This window comes from Archocentrus centrarchus, chromosome 22 (assembly GCF_007364275.1).
Source record: "Archocentrus centrarchus isolate MPI-CPG fArcCen1 chromosome 22, fArcCen1, whole genome shotgun sequence".
Lineage (NCBI taxonomy): Eukaryota > Metazoa > Chordata > Actinopteri > Cichliformes > Cichlidae > Archocentrus > Archocentrus centrarchus.
The window spans coordinates 14,347,003-14,364,461 of record NC_044367.1 but is presented as its reverse complement, the minus strand read 5'-3'; the positions used below and the strand labels follow the sequence as shown (position 1 = coordinate 14,364,461).

The 17,459-nt window shown below is 40.9% G+C and overlaps 1 protein-coding gene across 2 annotated transcripts in view; it reads left to right on the top strand.

Annotated features, from left to right (window-relative positions):
- The window catches only part of rcan3 (regulator of calcineurin 3), a 44,654-nt gene that overhangs the window by 9,617 nt on the left and 17,578 nt on the right, over positions 1–17,459 (top strand). The window contains exon 1 of one of the 2 annotated variants that reach the window (XM_030718449.1): positions 12,073–12,300. The exons of the other annotated variant lie outside the window; for it this stretch is intronic. Coding sequence (XP_030574309.1) covers positions 12,214–12,300 — 87 coding nt within the window. The 5' untranslated portion in view covers positions 12,073–12,213. Of the gene's footprint in view, positions 1–12,072; positions 12,301–17,459 lie in introns of those variants that run through there. 2 annotated transcript variants of the gene reach the window in all.

Below are 17,459 nucleotides of genomic sequence, written 5' to 3'. Positions count from 1 at the left end.
CAGATAAGGTAAAATATTGGAGTTTTTCTTTACTAAACAAATCAGTCACAGAAGTCAACTTGTTGGACTGACTGAGCTAAAAACTACATAATTTATTTAAACAAAAAGCTATGACACTGTTGTTTCATGCTTAACATTATTCCATATTGAGATTTGATCATGGCAGTGAAAAATGCATTTGCACTTTTGCATTATCTTTTTTCTTACAGTAATTACATTAATTAATGCAAGAACTAATTCTTAAAAATCCCCATTTTCCTTGCAGCCAGTCTCTGTCCTCTAAACTTGGGTCCTCCACCAGAGGAATGGGAGCTGGAAGGTCCTGTGCAGTATCTTAGCTGTTCCTAGGACTGTGCTCTGCTGGACAGAGATCTCCAATGTTGTTCGTGGAATCTGCTGGAGCCATTCTCCCACTCTTAGAGTTTGTTCCTGTCCTGCTGTAATTAGTGCCCCTGTACTGTCTTTAAGTCAAGTTTGTCAAGCCATTGGTAGGAGTTTTTGATATCGGCTGATTCTTCTTTCTGCTGGTGGTACATGCCATGCACTGGCCTCTCCTTCCATGCTGGTTCCTGTTCTTGTTCCTCTTTTTCAGGCTTCTGCTGCCTGAGGTACTCACTAAACACATGATCAGTTGTGGCCATCTTTGTGTAGTCCACAGCCTCTTTTCTTCCTCTTAGCGTACCGTCTCAAGGTGCTTGATTTGGGGTGAAACCCTCCATGCATGGTAAGGAGCTTTCTTGTCTTGATGTCAGTGGCTTCTGTCTCCTCCTTTGGCCGGCTTATTATCCCAGCAAGGTATCTGATGACCAGCAGGGCGTTCGTATTGATTGCCCAGATTTTGTTCTTCCCATTCAGCTAACTCCTAAGGATTTGCCTTACTCTCTGCAGGTATTTGGCGGTTGCAGCTTTACTAGCAGCCTCTTCATGATTCCCATTTGCCTGTGGGATTTCAAGGTAGTTGTAGCTGTCTTCATTGTCTGCAATACTGCCTTCTAGTAGTGCAGTCCTTGCAGTTCTGACTACTTTCCCTCTCTTCGTTTCCATCCAACTACAGTTCTTCAGTCCGAATGACATTCCAATGTCATTGCTGTAGATCCTAGTGGTGTGGCTCACTGAATCAATGTCTCGTTCACTCCTGCTCCATTCTGTAGTCGGTATCCGTAGCCATCTTGTTAATGATCTGGCTGAGAGGGTTCAGGCCTATGCAGAACGGCAATAGGGACAGAGCGTCTCCTTGGTAAATCCCACACTTGATGGTGACTTGTGCAACTGGCTTGAAGTTGACCTCTAGTGTTGTTGACATCCCCACTGAATTCCTGTCTTCTAATTTTTAGCACTATATCTTAAATCAGTCTGCAGTGCAAACTACAATCAAATCCGAAATTGGCTGTCACTCTCAGTGCTTGCCATCCCGTAACAGTAGTGATGACAATATGTATGGGAGAGATGATCTGATCCGTTCTGTTCCAACAGCCACTAAGCACCACTGTTTCAGAGTGAAAAGTACCATTAACTAAATAAAAAGTAAATGAACTGCATTCAGAGGTGCATAAAAATCCTTGAAATAGTTCTACTGTGTGTCAACCACTTGCCTAATCAATGTCATCAGAATCACTTACAAAGGTGAGTCGTTCAGCTTCTTCCTTCAACTTCCAAAATTGCAGCTGGTGTCTGCAACATCCTGCGGTTATGAAGGGCAGCTGTGCGCACTGTTTGTTGGCTTTGTGGTGATGTTGCAGCTGCTGCAAAGCCCTCAGAGGAGCAGCCACACTCCTGAGTGAAAAGATCAGAACTGACCAAACTGCCATTCACTGTCCAAGATGCTGTAGAACACATTACAGAGACAAGTAATTTATTCTTTTTTGAACTCAAACTCTGTAAGTCTGCTGCTGATCATAGTAACTGTAACAGCACCTCCTTCCCTGTGTGGACATTTACAGATGTGGGTAAGAGGGGGGGATCCAGATGACACTCCTCAGGAAAGCAGAAATAATCCATCATCAAAGCAAACTGTAGCAGAATATTCATTTATTAAGTTTTAAATGGGGAGCATTTTGTGCTGTTGAAATGTAAGATTATTTCATATTAAAAATTGAAGTTAAATGGCAGATATGTCCATACAGTGCAAAGTGGAAGGGAGATTTAATTCTGGCGTGTTAAACCGTATTGTTACGTTTGACTGGAAAACATGAGTGTGAACATTGGTCACACTAATTTAATTAAAAAATATGTTACAACATTGTTGTAAAGACTGTGGTATATGTTTCAGTTCTGAACTTGTTTAGTTGAAGTTTTTGAAGTTTTGAATTGGACAAATTAAATAAGGTGTCACTTTTAGCGCTCATTATTTGTCGTGGAAATTTTTTATTTACTTTTTTTTTTTTATCCGTTTCATTGAATCTTATTTTTTAGGTTTATAGTTGCATTTGGGAGACATATAGTGCATTACTATAATATTGCCAATTCATTCAGAATGTCTTTCAGTTACCGTGCGATTTTTAAACTAATCAAACCCACTTATATAAACCTATGATGTAATATCTTAAAACCTCAAACATGAATATATGTACTTACGTCCTTATACCCTCATCATGGTTAAGCAGTCTTGTTTTGCTGTTTTGTGTACTACCTCCCCCACGCCTTCAAAAGAGCTTAGTGGAAATAATTTTTAGCTCTTTGATGTGTGATTATGACTGGTTTTATGTACGGTTGCTTTGATGAAAATGATGGCTTTTCTTCCACGCACGCATCTCGCCCCACCCTCGCCTACTACACAAGGCTTGATTATGGCACTCTAAGATTTACAATGCTATGTAAGACATTGTGTTATTTGTTCTTAGTCATGCTCTTGTGATTCTATTTAAATCCAGATTATTTTGTGGTTCAATCGGTCTAAAAAAAGAAATGTTCTGTGGGTGATTTTCAAGAATAGCAGTTTCAGTACAACAATAGCGTATGATCTCTTTTTTAACTGATGCCAAGTATAAACGGGCTCTTATGAATTGAGGAACGAATGCAATCATGCAGTCCATGAAATAGAAAAAGGTTCTGCAGATGATTGCTTTTAGGCATGAATGTGTGAAATTAATGAGGTAAAATAAACCGATAAATAAAACAGGAAGTTTAGTTAAGCTGATCATGAGAAATAAATTAAAACCAGTTAATTTTTGGATCAATCTTTCCCTTTTGTATTTATGCTTTGGATTATGTTATAATAATGGAAAGCCTGGACTGTTTTGTATATCCAGGATAGTTACTTGTGGCTAGCTTTCAGAACTTAGTTTATATCTCCCACATTTTTGTTTCTTTTCAACTGTTTCATTAACTTGCATAACTTTTCTGATGTCTTAATGCTGTGTGCCACCTTACTCTGCAAAGCTGGCTACTCTCTGAGGTGAGTCAAATGGCATTCAAATCAATTTCTGCCAGTTGTAATTGACAGAATAACTATTGATGGTTTGCTGATGTTTTGTCTTGGCAGGTTTTTTTTGGTCCCTCATTCAGCTTGTTTGTTCGTTTTTTTGTTCTGATCATTGTTATCTTCTCCCACGAGTGCTCTCTTTGTTGTCGTCATCGCTTTCTGTCAAATTAATGGCATCTGAGGCTGGTGTTGTATTCTGTATTAGTACAGTTTTGAGAATTTGTTGCTCTAGTAAATATTTGGTTCTGTAAAATGGATCTTAAGCTACAAGATATATATATATATATATATCTTGTAGCTTAAGATATATATATATATATATATATATATATATATATATATATATATATATATATATATATATTATATATATATATATATATATATATAATATAATATAATATTCTGCAATCTCATTTCACCAGTGCTGCATCACTTGTGCTCATCTTAGCTACCATGAGAATCCCATAGCTTTCAATTAGATCTCTTTGTGGTGAAAGAATAGAAAGCTCTTCTATCCTCTGGTGAACAGTCTGATTTCTTTCTTTCTCTTTGTTTGCTTGCCTCAGAAAATGGTACCCATTTCTCAGTGCACAATGTTGTCTTCGAAGCTTTGAGGCCGCCTCAGGTCCCTCCGTGTCTGTGTTTTTGTCTTCTTCTTTGTCATGTTTGCTATTTTAGCAGGGATGATGCCTGCATATGAGTTTGAGAGTCCACCTAGCCCAATCCAAAGATTTGACCTGATTTCAAAGCAATCAGTGGAACCATCGGCACGTGTCAGTCTGTTTCCTCCTCCTCTCCCTCTGTCTCTGTCCTCCCCACACAGCTATACAGCAGCTCATCTCTCCAGCTCCTAAGCTGCTGGACTGGGTTAAAATGCTGAACAGCTGCTGGTGGCCCACCAGATGTGGGCTATGAACCAAAAACATACTGCACAGTTAGTTCCCATGTTTGTGATGGAGTTTACAACACTCACTCTTTATAGAAAGCAGTTTTTGTTCTTTTATTGCCTAGCAAATTTACACATTATTATTGAAATGATTTTTACAGCACACTACAGAACCTCAGAACATGTTCAACCGATAACTATAAAACAGTCACCTCTTCTTTTGTCTTCCACTTGTCCAGTTTCCTCAGATTTTTTAAGGTCAGTGCACACCATGCTGACATATTCCAAGTCTTCAAGTAACAGCTCTTTGAGAATCACCTTGTTGGTGCAAAAAATATATATATATTTTTCAACATGAACATCTCTCAGTCAGTTTTTAGACACACTGAACTGACACAGCTGGCATGTGGCAACTTGACGGCCTATCACCAAGAATTTGAAGATGTCAAAACTTACTTTCAAATCTGTGACCCCTAAATATTTAATAACAGTAAATTGTAGGAGGAAAACAGCCTTGGACTTAATAATTTAAGAGAAACTTTCAAACATGCTGATCTGTCAGCAGCTGTCATCAGATTTTGATTCTTCTCTTGCGAAATCTTGATTGCAAGTAAGTGACATGACCTTTTTTTCACCTGAACCCTACCCAAGAGAAGGGTACACATATTGAAATTCTGCTTGCGTAGGTGCATGTGCGGATTTCCCATGTTAACAGGTTCATTTTTGTTAATTAGGAGAAAATAGTTACAGTCAGAGCTGGCCTTTGGGAGCTGTGTCTATCACTGTTAATTAAAGTTTGATTGCCAGAAGTCATGTAAAACTCTCATCTGTCAGCATATTTCACATCTGAATGACTTCAGCAGCCACATCATCCCTCCCTCAAGTTTCTCAGCTCATCTGCAGAATTCAAACCACCAGATTAAAAAAAATAAAAAATAAAAACCTTTGGGGCTTTGAAGGAGTGTTGATCGAGGCTGCTTGTGTTTGTCATTTCTGGTGTATGCTTGTCTTCAGGTATTGACGCTGTCCTTCGCATGCGGCAGGACTCTGCTCTCTTTCTCTCACTCTCTGTTTTCACTCATCCCCTCACTATACCAGCTCTGCCTCGCTGTGCTATTCTGTTCTCCCTGGTTCTGTCTCACCTACACTCTGTAGATCTGTCTCTCTGCCCTGTAGACATTCTTTTATCCTCCATCCCTCTGTCTCCCTCTGGCTCCCTTAGCCTGTACTTGGCTGCTTGCTATAAAAATAGCTTGGCCTAGATTACAGCAGCTGCATTGGCGCTGGCAGTACAGTTGGTTTGGCTGGGCCAAGTGAGGTAGCCTGTTGTAATAAGAGGTTGGCAGTAAAAAGATGGAGTGTATGTGTTTATGCATGCGTGTGTGTGTTTGTGTAAATATCTCCTAATGTGTGTCCTTGTGTTCATTTTAAATACAAAGACAATATAGGCCAAATGCAGTATACTGTATATTGCATGCAGTTATTGGTTGAGGTTGTGCAGAGTAGTCCTTAGTTATATGCCTGCATGTGCATTAAAAAAACAAAACAAAAAAAAGTGTGTATTATGAGCATGCGTATCAGCCCACCACAGTGATCCACTGCCCTGATTCCCCCCCTCCTGCTCCACTGCAGAGCTCCACTTCAGAATACAAATTATGCTCGTCAGTGAGTCTGAGACAGTGTCTCATCCTTTGAGCATCTCTGCTGCCTCTCTGTCCACTCCTCTCATCTCTTATGAAGTGCATTGTGCATGGTAGAAATGGAGTAGCTAGATTGCTATCCTATTGACTCTGTATGTGATGATTGTATGTATTGGTCATAGAGAAGTGGGGCTTAAATGAGAGACAAACACATGATCAGACACGTGGTTTACATTTCCTAAATCTAACCATGTTCTTGGTATTTATCTTTGCACATTATATTTAGGCACTCTTCTGTCAGTATCTGCCCATAAAAACAGACAGCCGTAGTGCGGTTTTTACTGTGTCACTACTAAATTAGCTACAGCTTAAGCAAACAGATTCAACTCGATGGAATATTTCTATTTTAGGAAATGCACTTTGGAGTTGCTAGTGGACATAATTTGTTACCTTGCCAACAGTCTTTAAGTGAAGCTAAATTTATAGACCCCTGGCTGTATCTGCATATTTACCGTACAGATGTAAGAGTGGTATCAGTCTTCTCATCTTTGTCTCAGGAAGATTTTTTTTTTAATGACATGGAATTTACAAGCATATGCATATGGGGTACCTCAGCAAATTGAATCCATAAAACAAGATATTAACCATATGATAAAGTGAAATTCTCGTATTTATTGCTGATAATAGATCAGAACACCTACAGTTCTGCTGTATATCCTCCAAAACGGCAGCATTTGAAAGGGAAAAAAAATACTATAGAAAAATGAACTTTTCTTAGGTTTTTCTTTCAGGTGAAAAGATTGTGTCAAAGCTTTATATGTTCCTGCACAAAGTCTTGTTTGGGCTATGTTCTTCCTGTGAGATCGAACAGAGAGAATTGTGAATGAGGAGAGGAGAACTGAGAATGAGGAGGAGCAGAGCTGCAGAATGAGGCCAGAGAGGAAGAAAAAGTGCTTCATCATCCTCGGCGATCCATCCTACTTATCAGCTGCGACAAAACAGATCAAAGGAAGCTGCGCTTAAATAGCCGAAAACATTCAACGCATGCAGTGAACTGCATGGTTTGTTGATGCCAGTGACTGCAGCAGTGTTCTCGTAACCTTGTCCCATCATGTTCAAATGAATTTAGATTTGATTTGGCATCTTTACTTACTGCCTTTAGTCCTTATTTGATTTAACAAGCCTAAATCTACTCATATGTATTCTGTTTATGTTCATTTTCTTCTTCAACACAAATATGTGGACATATTTTTTCAATCAAATCCAGATAATTTTTTTTTCAATTCATGTAATTAATCATCTGACGTTATGGGCAAAGCTAAAGGGGAGGCCTGAGGTGGTACCTGAAATGTGATGTGTTTTATATCAGTGCAGCCATGGGTGGAAGTTCTGGGGGATAAAGGGGTTCAGATCCATTTTTTCACTGGGAATGCAGTGCTGTCATCCTCAGTGCATCATTGTAAATATAACCATACTCCCATTTTATTTACACTTGTCCAATGTCGGCAAACTTGGTGATGTAGCAGTGTAGTGTGTGTTCACAGCATGAATGTCCTGGGTTTGAATCCAAGTGCTGGCTGGGGCCTTTCTCTGTGAAGTTTGCATGTTCTCCCCATGCTTGCTTGGTTTCTGGGTTCCTCCCACAGTCCAAAGACATGCATAGATTACGTTAATTGGCAGTTCTTATTTGGCCATAGGTGTGAGTGTGTGTGTCAGTGGTTGTCTGTCTCTTTGTGTTAATCCTGTGATAGACTGGCGATCTGTACAGGGTGGACCCTGCTTTTTGCCCTGACAGCTGGGATAAGCTCCAGCCCAACTATGACCCACAGCTGGATAAACAGGAGAAGATGGATGGATGGATGGATGGATGGATATCTTGTAAACATCCAGATTGTTACAGGATATCTACATCTCCTACTGCATGTTTAAGGTGTCCACAAATTAAAACCATTTTTCCAGCCAACTTAAGTAGTTTTGTTTGGTATTTATTACTTTCAGAATTTTCTGATTTATCATGTGCTGCACCTCAGTGGGTTTTAGTTTCCACTGGTCAAAAAGTCTCGGAAACATCCCTGGTTGAATTATTCCATAATCCTTCCACGCAACCCAAGTCAGCTGCAGAAGTAGCCCCAGACTCCAGAGGTGGCAAAAAGTACTGACATTCTGTACTTAAGTAGAAGTACAAGTACTTGTGTTAAAAAATACTTTGGTAAAAGTCAAAGTACTGGTTCAACTTCTTTACTTAAGTAAAAGTAAAAAAGTACAGGCTCTGAATTTACTCAAAGTAAGAAAGTAAAACTAGCTCTTGGAGGACGTTTCTACCTGCTATTTTGTGTAAAGCTAACTAAAACCTTATTATATATTATTGTAATAATATAAAATAATACATGAAAATCCAAATGTTATTCCAATCTAAATTTAATTCTAATGAATGTACTCAGCTTGAATAACAAACTGTGAAAGGGAATTTAAAACACAGCTCTGTTCTCTGTGTCCTCCATAGTAGAGGGTGACTGTGTCTCCACCTAACACCAACATGAGGATACTCAGGGGTTACAGTGGGATTCAGAAGGTGGAGGAACCCTAAGATCAGCTGTAGTGGCTCTGCATGGGGAGAAGATCACAAATTTCTATTGTGAGCTCCAGTAAATGATGTTGGTGTGCAGGCTGTGATCAGCTGACCTGCTGCTGCTGCTCTGAGGTTACTGCTCTGTGTGGGATGAAGTGAACTCACAAAGATGTAACCCAGTATTTCACAGCTGTCTGAGCTGATCTCCATCCCTACACTGACAGCATACAGGCTGTAGAAATGTTGATTCAGTGAATGAATCTCAGCATCAGCAGCTTTGATTCAAACTCATCTCTGCTGCACTGATGTAACTCTGACCATGAACACAAAGTGCACCAACACAGAGCTTTACTGTAAATACAGTACAACAAGATAACCTGTTTATTACGTACTAAACTGCAGTATTTTCATACAATCTTTGAATTACACAAAGTCAGCATACTTCAGTTTATTTCCAGTCCTTACCTTTAAATCTAACCTTCTTCTTCCTCTCCTGTCCTCTTTCTCCATCTCTGAGTGAACTTCTCTCTCTTTGCTCTCCCTGAAATACAGCAGCTCTTCTTTTAGCTAGCAGACACACTGTGTGACAAACTGCACACACTTTGTGTGTTTGCTGTTTGCTGATGTTGAGCATTTAAAAATGTTGCATTTACCTGCCACACGTTACTCCCTTCATGCTCGCTCTCTTCAGTAGCGCTAGCTAAGCTGTTTATGTGCCGCAGCGCAACTTACGGACTCGGTCCGGCCCGCTGTGACCCCTGATTATAGCGCTGTAAATGAGACATTATTACATGGGTTTGTGTATTTAATCCCTTTGTACCCGATAAGCCGGTGATGGAGGATACGCCAGTACAATTGTCCTCTTATATGTTAATATTCCTCCGTTTAGGCTCAGATCGCTTGATGACTGACGGCGCGCTGACCGGAAACGCAAACTTCTCCCTGACGTGTTAAAAAGTAACGAGTCTGTTTTGAAAATGTAAGAAGTAGAAAGTACTGATACTTGTGTAAAAATGTAGGGAGTAAAAGTAAAAAGTAGTCAGAAAAATAAATACTCAAGTAAAGTAACAGATACCTAAAAAATCTACTTAAGTACAGTAACGAAGTATTTGTACGTCGTTACTTCCCACCTCTGCCAGACTCACATGCTTGGTGGTAATCATGCCTGTATACTGAAGTAGTAATTTGCAGTGGAATAAGCTATAATTACTGTTTGCGTGACATTAAATTATTTAACATATTTGGTTAGGTCCAGGCAGAATGACTTTGAGGACTGTGGTCCAAATCTCTGTGCATTAGCAAACATCTGCTTTGCTGATCTTCTGTGAGCAAGACAGTGAAACTTTACTTTTTTCTTTGACCCAAGGCTTGTAAATAGGGGGAAAGGTGAAAAGAGAATTTTCCAAGAAGGCATAAATAAATGATCACAACCTTTGGCAAACTAAGACTACATTAGATTCAAGTAAACAGAGTTGACTCAAAAGAAAAGACGACATAGCGCACCGCTTTATCACTCCTCGGCGTGTGATTAATGAGCTGTGGGAGTGCTTTGATGTAACATCTAACCTGTCAGGTATCATCACCAGTACTGCCTGCTCATACTACCATGACTTGAAAGAATAACACAGATTCAATCTCAACAGATGAAGAGCTGACAGTGCTTTTCAGACAAGGTCAACATGTTACAGTGTCTGATATGTGGTTTTTGTGCTTTTACAGGCACATTTTTTTCCAGACCGAGTGATGACACTGTCTGCTGGGGGAATGTCACAGTCATCCATAAATATCTTTCTCATGTTCTCCGTCTTGCTCAATGTGGAACAATGCCTGACACACACAGACAAAATAGCCTCACGCCCGAAGCCTTAATATTAATGGCTTATAGGGACTTGTTGTCTCGGCTGGTTAGGCAATTATTATTATGAAATGGAGTGCTGGAGAGACAGATGATCTGAGTGATGGAAAGAAGGCGAGGTGTGTTAGCATATTATGTAATGGCATAATGTCTGTGGAATTTGGAAAATGATTGGTCTTCAACCGGAATGGAAACAGTCTACCAGTATAATTAAGGAGCTGTGGCAGTATCTTCAGCCTCATCAGTTGCTTTATTGTGAGTCATGAAGAGCCACAGAACCGTGACAGTACAATCCAGTAAGCGCTTAAAGTATAGTACAGCTTGCTTAGAAGTTCTTTGAAAGTTTTCAAGGCATTCCAGTGCCGGAGAAGCATTTGTCCTTCTGACAAAATAAGGTGTTTGTGATTTTCTGTCTCTATTAACAGCATACAGGGAGACATCAGCATGACGAGCTTTTAGGCTTGTTTGTATATTCTTATACCCATGAAGTCACAGACCATGTCAACTGAAGGCAACAAACAAAAGAGGAGCAAAAATACAAAGCAAAAATAAAGCAGGGATGCACAGGCACCATATTTTTGATTCACAGTGCTGATGGCAAACCAGAAATGAGATTTAAAAAGAAAACAGCTCTACCCAGACTGGACTCAGCTGACACTTTCACAAGGGTTTTATATCGGTAAACTATAGCTTGTGAGTCTTGTGTAGCCTGATCTACTCAAAATGTTGCTGGTGAAAATGGGATGGGCACAATAGCAGAAACAGAGAAAGAGTTTAATGCAGTGGTCCTGTATTCCTGTAGCCCTGAGCAATCCTACTTGTCACCTGATTTCAACTGTATGCAAGAGTGACCCCCCCCCCCCCCCCCCCCCACACACACACACACACACCCACACACACCATAGCCCTAAACAGACAGATGATATAAAATGAGAACAAAAGAATAAGAGTGGATTGAGCAGAAAGTCCAAATCATGGTCCAGTATGCTGACTATAACCTTGTAATGTCCCGTTTTTGATGTGACTGGTAGATGTATCGATTTACTTGATGGCAGTTTCTATAGTTATAGTTTAATCCTGAATCAGCTCATCTCATCATTTTCATTGTAATATAATATTTTGTCTTCACACTTCTCTCTGACTGCCTGAAAAAATTGAACCGTAACAGCACAGTTGATCTCTCATGCTAGACTTGAACTGGGGCTTATATAATTGATCCTTTTATTGTCCACCCCATTATTAATGTCAGTATACGGCAAGACATCAGTGGTAACAAGATTTCTTTCTGAATGAATGGGTTGGACCGGGGGTGACACTGATGCTGATGTTATTTCATGTAGCCATGCAACCGATTTTGATTCCCCCCCCCCCCCCCAGAAATGGTTGTGACAACGCTTTTCTTCTCCAGCAAACGCAAAAGACTATAAAGAAAAAGAAAAAAAAAAGCGGAATGAACCGGACCCTGAATTCTGCAGTGCACCCTGCACGGTTCGTCAGCTCTATATGTGCGTAAAACACGACGAACGTGAGGATGGTAATGACGTCAATGTGCAGCTAGGGAGGGGAGGGCAGGAGCCAGAGAGGGAGAGAGAGAGAGTTTGTGCAGTTGCTGCGCATCACTCACAGCAGCGCGTTAGTGCAGTGAGGAGTCCAGCAGCAACTCTCGCAGCTGATTAAAAAAGAACAAAAAAAAAAAAACCCAAACTAGAACAGTCCGCTGACTTAAACCTCAGTTTTCTGGAGAAAGAAGGCGAGCGATACCTGCTTTGTCTGCGCACTGCTAGAGTGGAAGAGAAAGACTTTTACTCTTTTCGTTTTTCTCCCAAAATACGCAAGGGAATGCCATCGATAAATATGAAACTGGAGATGGTGACCATCATCGCCTGCGAAGTAGACATTGAGGTGTTTACGTCAGACAAAATGCAGGTACGGTTTACCCCCAAATGAACGTTATAACTAATCCCTGCGTTTTTCGTTTTTTTTGTTTGTTGTTTGTTTGTTTGTTTTTTTTTGTTCTTTCTTTTTTGCGGCGTGGTTGTGCAGCAGTTTGCTCAGGGTGACTGCATGCTGCCCTGTAGAAGGTGCATGCATGTATTGGTGGCGTTGAATGCAGCCCATCCTCAAAACGAGGATTTTTATCAATATGGGATCCGCATCTCGGCGAGACGCACGCCCCGCCAGCGGCGCACGGCACAGTGATTGACGCTGAATTAATTGCAAAAATTGCTCGAAAATTGCAAGAATAGGACGCAGCTTACAAAGCATCATTATGTGCCATTGTGCGTGGAGGCTTCACGGCGACGGGAATTGCCGGACGAGGCGCAAGGCGAATTGGAATGGGTGTGATTGAATGAATTGTCCATGCAGACACATGTATGGAAATAAGCGAGGCTATGTTTAGACGCAGTGGCGACAGACTGTCTTCTCCCCTGTGTCCATCTCTGGCCTCACGGCAGCATTGCAGGTGCATCGGTTAAAACGTGATGCCGAAAATATCAGGAAACCTGAGCAAACATTCCATTCATATTAAAATACAGTGACATAAATAATCCTTGCATAGGTAATATTTGTGCCCTAGGAATGAAAATGCAGCTTGTGTATCCATGAGTTATGTGAGTTTTTTTTTGTTTGTTTGTTTTTTTGGTAATACTATTTGAGTACATTTAGGTCACTATCATTTCAGTATTGACACTCCCTATGGCAGTATTTATAATTTTTCCAAAGCCCTTAGGACAGAAGTGGGCAATTAATCTTCCCAAGGGGCCACATGAGAAACTGGGACTGCTGTGGAGGTCTGCACAACAGACCCTCCACAGCAGTCCCAGTTTCTCATGTGGGCCTTGCCTTAGGACAAGTCCGATCCAGGTATTTGATAAGCTGCTTGTCAGTTACAGGAGGGGGGGGGGAGCAATTGCAATCAGATGAGTTCAAATGAGCCTCAGGACCCCACCTTTGGCACTGCAACATGCCAAATTTGGGGCTTAAAAGGCTATTGCAGATGGTCGTCCAAAGCTTGGCTCACCGTCTAAAACCCTTTGGAAATTCCATGTCAGAATATATTCCCTCACCTGCTGGCTGCGTGTCTGCTTCTCTGATCTGACTCATCACCAAAAATGACAGAAATGCAGAAAGGGTGAAAGAATTAAAAACAAGGTAGCAGTGTAAGGGGCTATAGAGCAGCCCAGATATATGCGGACTTGTCTGGCATGGTCATACAAACATGCAATCATCCCCTGTGGCATTTACACTTAGTGCTTTTGTGCTCTGTTATGATGAAGTCTAATTTCCTACCAGAAACCTCAAATCTCAAGTCACCACACCCGTGTTGTTGAGCAGGGTTTTTTGGCAGCTTCATGTTTATCACTAACCTTACTCAGCTCTCTGAGTGCTATGCCTGTGTGTGTATGTGTGTGTGTGTGTGATGTGTGTGTGTGTGTGTATGTGTGTGTGTGTTGTGTGTGTGTGTGTGTGTGTGTGGTGTGTGTGTGTGTGTGTATATATATATATATATATGCAGTATGAGTTTCATTTGCATCTGTTATGATGTCGTTGTTCTTGTTTTGTCCCATTTTTATCATGCACATACGTAACACACAAACAGTCCAAGATGACAACTGACTCATCCAGTGGTCTGTGGCCCCCAGTTAGCCAGGCAGCTGCTGTGATTGCTCGCAAGTCTGACAGTTTTCTAATCCACTGCAGACAGCCAAGGTGAAAGACACCAATGTATCAGCCTGCCGTTGTTCTCCAATTATAAGAGCCTTAAAATTCCCTAGGGGATGTTAGAGTAAGAAAAACAACTGACAAGGTTCATTGTGGAGGTGGATTATTTAGGATTTTACCTCAGCCTGATATACATCTCTTAATTTATAATAACGATTCATGCTTGTGTGCTTCAAGGAGAGTCTAGGGTTAGATGTCATTTCTTCTTCATTGTAATAAACCTTTATTAAAACCTGTGCTGTTTTAGATCATCCATCCTCCCTGACAGCTTTACATGGCCAGGGGCAGGCCAGTCTGATCAGAGTACAGTCTTCACTAAAGCTTCCTGTCAACAGCTCTTATCAGCCCACCTCTCACAGACGCCACCAAAGAAAAGGGGTCTGTGCACAATTAAAGAGCAGACAGAGGACTGAAATGGTACAAAGAACACTAGTAATCCTGGTTTCGGGTTACTGAGAGTGATGAAGAGGGCAGATTAAGTAGGGCACGTGGGCAGCAGGCTCTGATTGAGCCCACCTCCCTATCAGCATACTCTTGTTTTTATTATCATTCAACCAGATCTGAGCCTGTCTGAGGCCCATGTTTTTATTACATGATGGCCCAAATCTGTAGATGAGAGATAATAATCGGAATGCTGTTTTGTTACAAAGCACTTGGGTGAACTTAAGTGGATTGATGCTATGTATAGAGCCTTCAAGGAAGATTAGCAGTGGCATTGGTGTTTGAATGGGGAAACATGAAGAAAATAAGCGACTGCTTTGACATGGTTGAAAACGCTGTGGCTCAGTCTTTGCTGATTACGTCATTAATGAGAGAGACTGAGAGGCTATACACAGGATAGGTTGTTGTTATAATAATGGCAAAGCTGGTGCACAGAAGGCTCTTTTTTCCCAGAGTGCTTGGTATCCATTTTAATGGAAAACAAAAGGCCTGTTGATGTGAAGTTCATTGAGGCCAGAGATGCAGGTTTAACTGCATGCACGCTGCCGTTACCTGCAGAATCTACCAGCGTAAGCAGATGATAGCATGGGACACATTTTGAAGGTCACAGCATGTTTGTGTGAATGTATTTTAGTACAAAGGTAGGGATGCAAGCCTTTACAATTACAGTTACTGTGCATGCTTGGCTTGATGATCACATTTACATGTGATTTATTTATTTGTTTGTATATCTACTTCCCAATTAGATGCCTGCCTATTATTTGTTCTTTCATATAGGTATAAATAGTTAATATGTCTGTCAACCTGCTCTTTCTCTGCATAAGTGCTTCTCTGGCCTCAGTCACTAAATGAAATGTGGGCTGTTTTTTTTTATTTGGGGGGGGGGGTTGTGATTACGATGGCCCTGTAGGGCAGGGGTTTATACATTTGCCTAACAAGCAAAATATCCCTACTTGATCCCAGGAGGAGATACGAATGCCTTTGGGCTGCACCAGGGCATCCAGTGTAAAAATCTGAGGAGGGAGGAGTCGAAAGTAGCTTTATGATACATTTAACGCATCGGTGTTGTTGAAGAAAACAGCATTTTCACATTATGACCTCTTCGCTCTGTCAGCTCCATCTGTTATCGCTACAGTCAGCTCTGCCTCATCATAAAAACAGCACACAAAGGCTACACTGCAAGCCACAAAGTACAGCCACTTTCGACTTATGCCTGATTTCCCACACACAGAAGACTCTAGTAACACTGACACAGTCACACACTCCAACCACAACAGTGAGTCAGCGGACTCTCAGACCTACAGACAAACATCCCTGTCAGCAAACACAAACAGCACCTCGCTGAGGACGCTGGGAGAATTTTCCATTCACCTGGGTCACTTTCCATTCGTTCTGTCGACTGTCCGTATCTCAGTCTGTCTGTCGCTTCTGTACGTCTGTTCTCAGGCCGTACTGTAGCACAAATCATGCTGGTTACGAGGAAGGAGACGTAATTTGATGACTAATCTGCTCTTTTGTTGTTCAGCAAAACTGAAGAGTGATTTTGCTGACGTCTCTGATGTTTTCATTCTTTCCCACTGACTTTTGTTAATGTGCTACCTTATATAACATGTTGTCATGCACTTCATTTAGTAAGTTTATTTAAGGATCTAAACAGTGCAAAAAAGGTACAATGAGCAATATATAAGACCACTGTTTTTTATATATATATATATATATATATATATATATATATATATATATTTTATATAATATATATATATATATATTATATATATATATATATATATATATATAATATATATTTATATATATTTTATATATATATATATATAATATATATCTATTCTCCCCCTACTCCCCTCTCTCTCTCTCTCTCTCATACTCTCTCTCTCTCTCTCTCTCTCCCTCTCTCTCTCTCTCTCTCTCTCTCCCTCTCCCCCCCGCTCTCTCTCTCTCTCTCTCTCTCCTTCTCTCTCTCTCTCTCTCTCTCTCTCCCCCTCCCCTGTTGTGGGTTCCTCGCCCTTTGGGCCCATCGCTCTTTTCTCTGCCTTGCCTTCTCTCTCGCGAAATACCACTGACAGAGTGCATACTCATAAACCATGCGTAGGTTTGAATCTTAATGTTATCTTTGACTCGCATTTGAAAACATTGTTGTGATGCTCCTTGACCAGGTGTTGTGTGAAGGCAAGAGGCAGAGAAGCAACAGGAGGGCAGGGCAGGCAGAATGGATGTACATGTTGCCAGTATCATTTTCTGTGCTGGTAGGAAACTAGATCTGCGTTTTGGCAGGGTTGAGCGATCCTGGGTCTGAGCAGTGGGCTCAGGTGTGCCTGCCCCCCCCCCAGTCTGGGCACTAGGCAGGCAGCATTGAACAGTTCACATTTGCCTGAAACTCTAGATAAGTGCTTGGGCTCAGGTGTCAGCTAAAGGTTAGCGCTGTGTCCGTTAAGGTGACGTAGAACAAAGGACAGGTTGAAGTGTCTGGTTACCCATGTAGCCAAGATGACATGACTGTGTGATAAGATTAGATGCAAAATAAAAAAAGGACTTGCAATGGAATGTAGGGGCCCCCAGTTTACTTACAGAGGAAGAAGAGTGGGAAACAGCATCATGCAATGACTGGTCTTTGTTATTTGTCATGGAATATAATTTCTTGTTATCATAATGTTGCAATTGATATTTAATTTCCTTTAAAAAAAATTGCGTAGAAGGATCAATAAATGATCCATTTTCAAATCATTAGAATTTTCTGTCAATTATTCATGCTTCAGCATTACAGTGTTAATATAAGCAATTTGGCATGTCATCCTAAGTTCTTGGAAGGGTGCAGTTTTCACAGTTTGGCCTTTTTCAGAGGAATTCAGAAAATAGGATTAAACATAGATCGGTATATCCGTGACAGTGGATCGTGCATTATG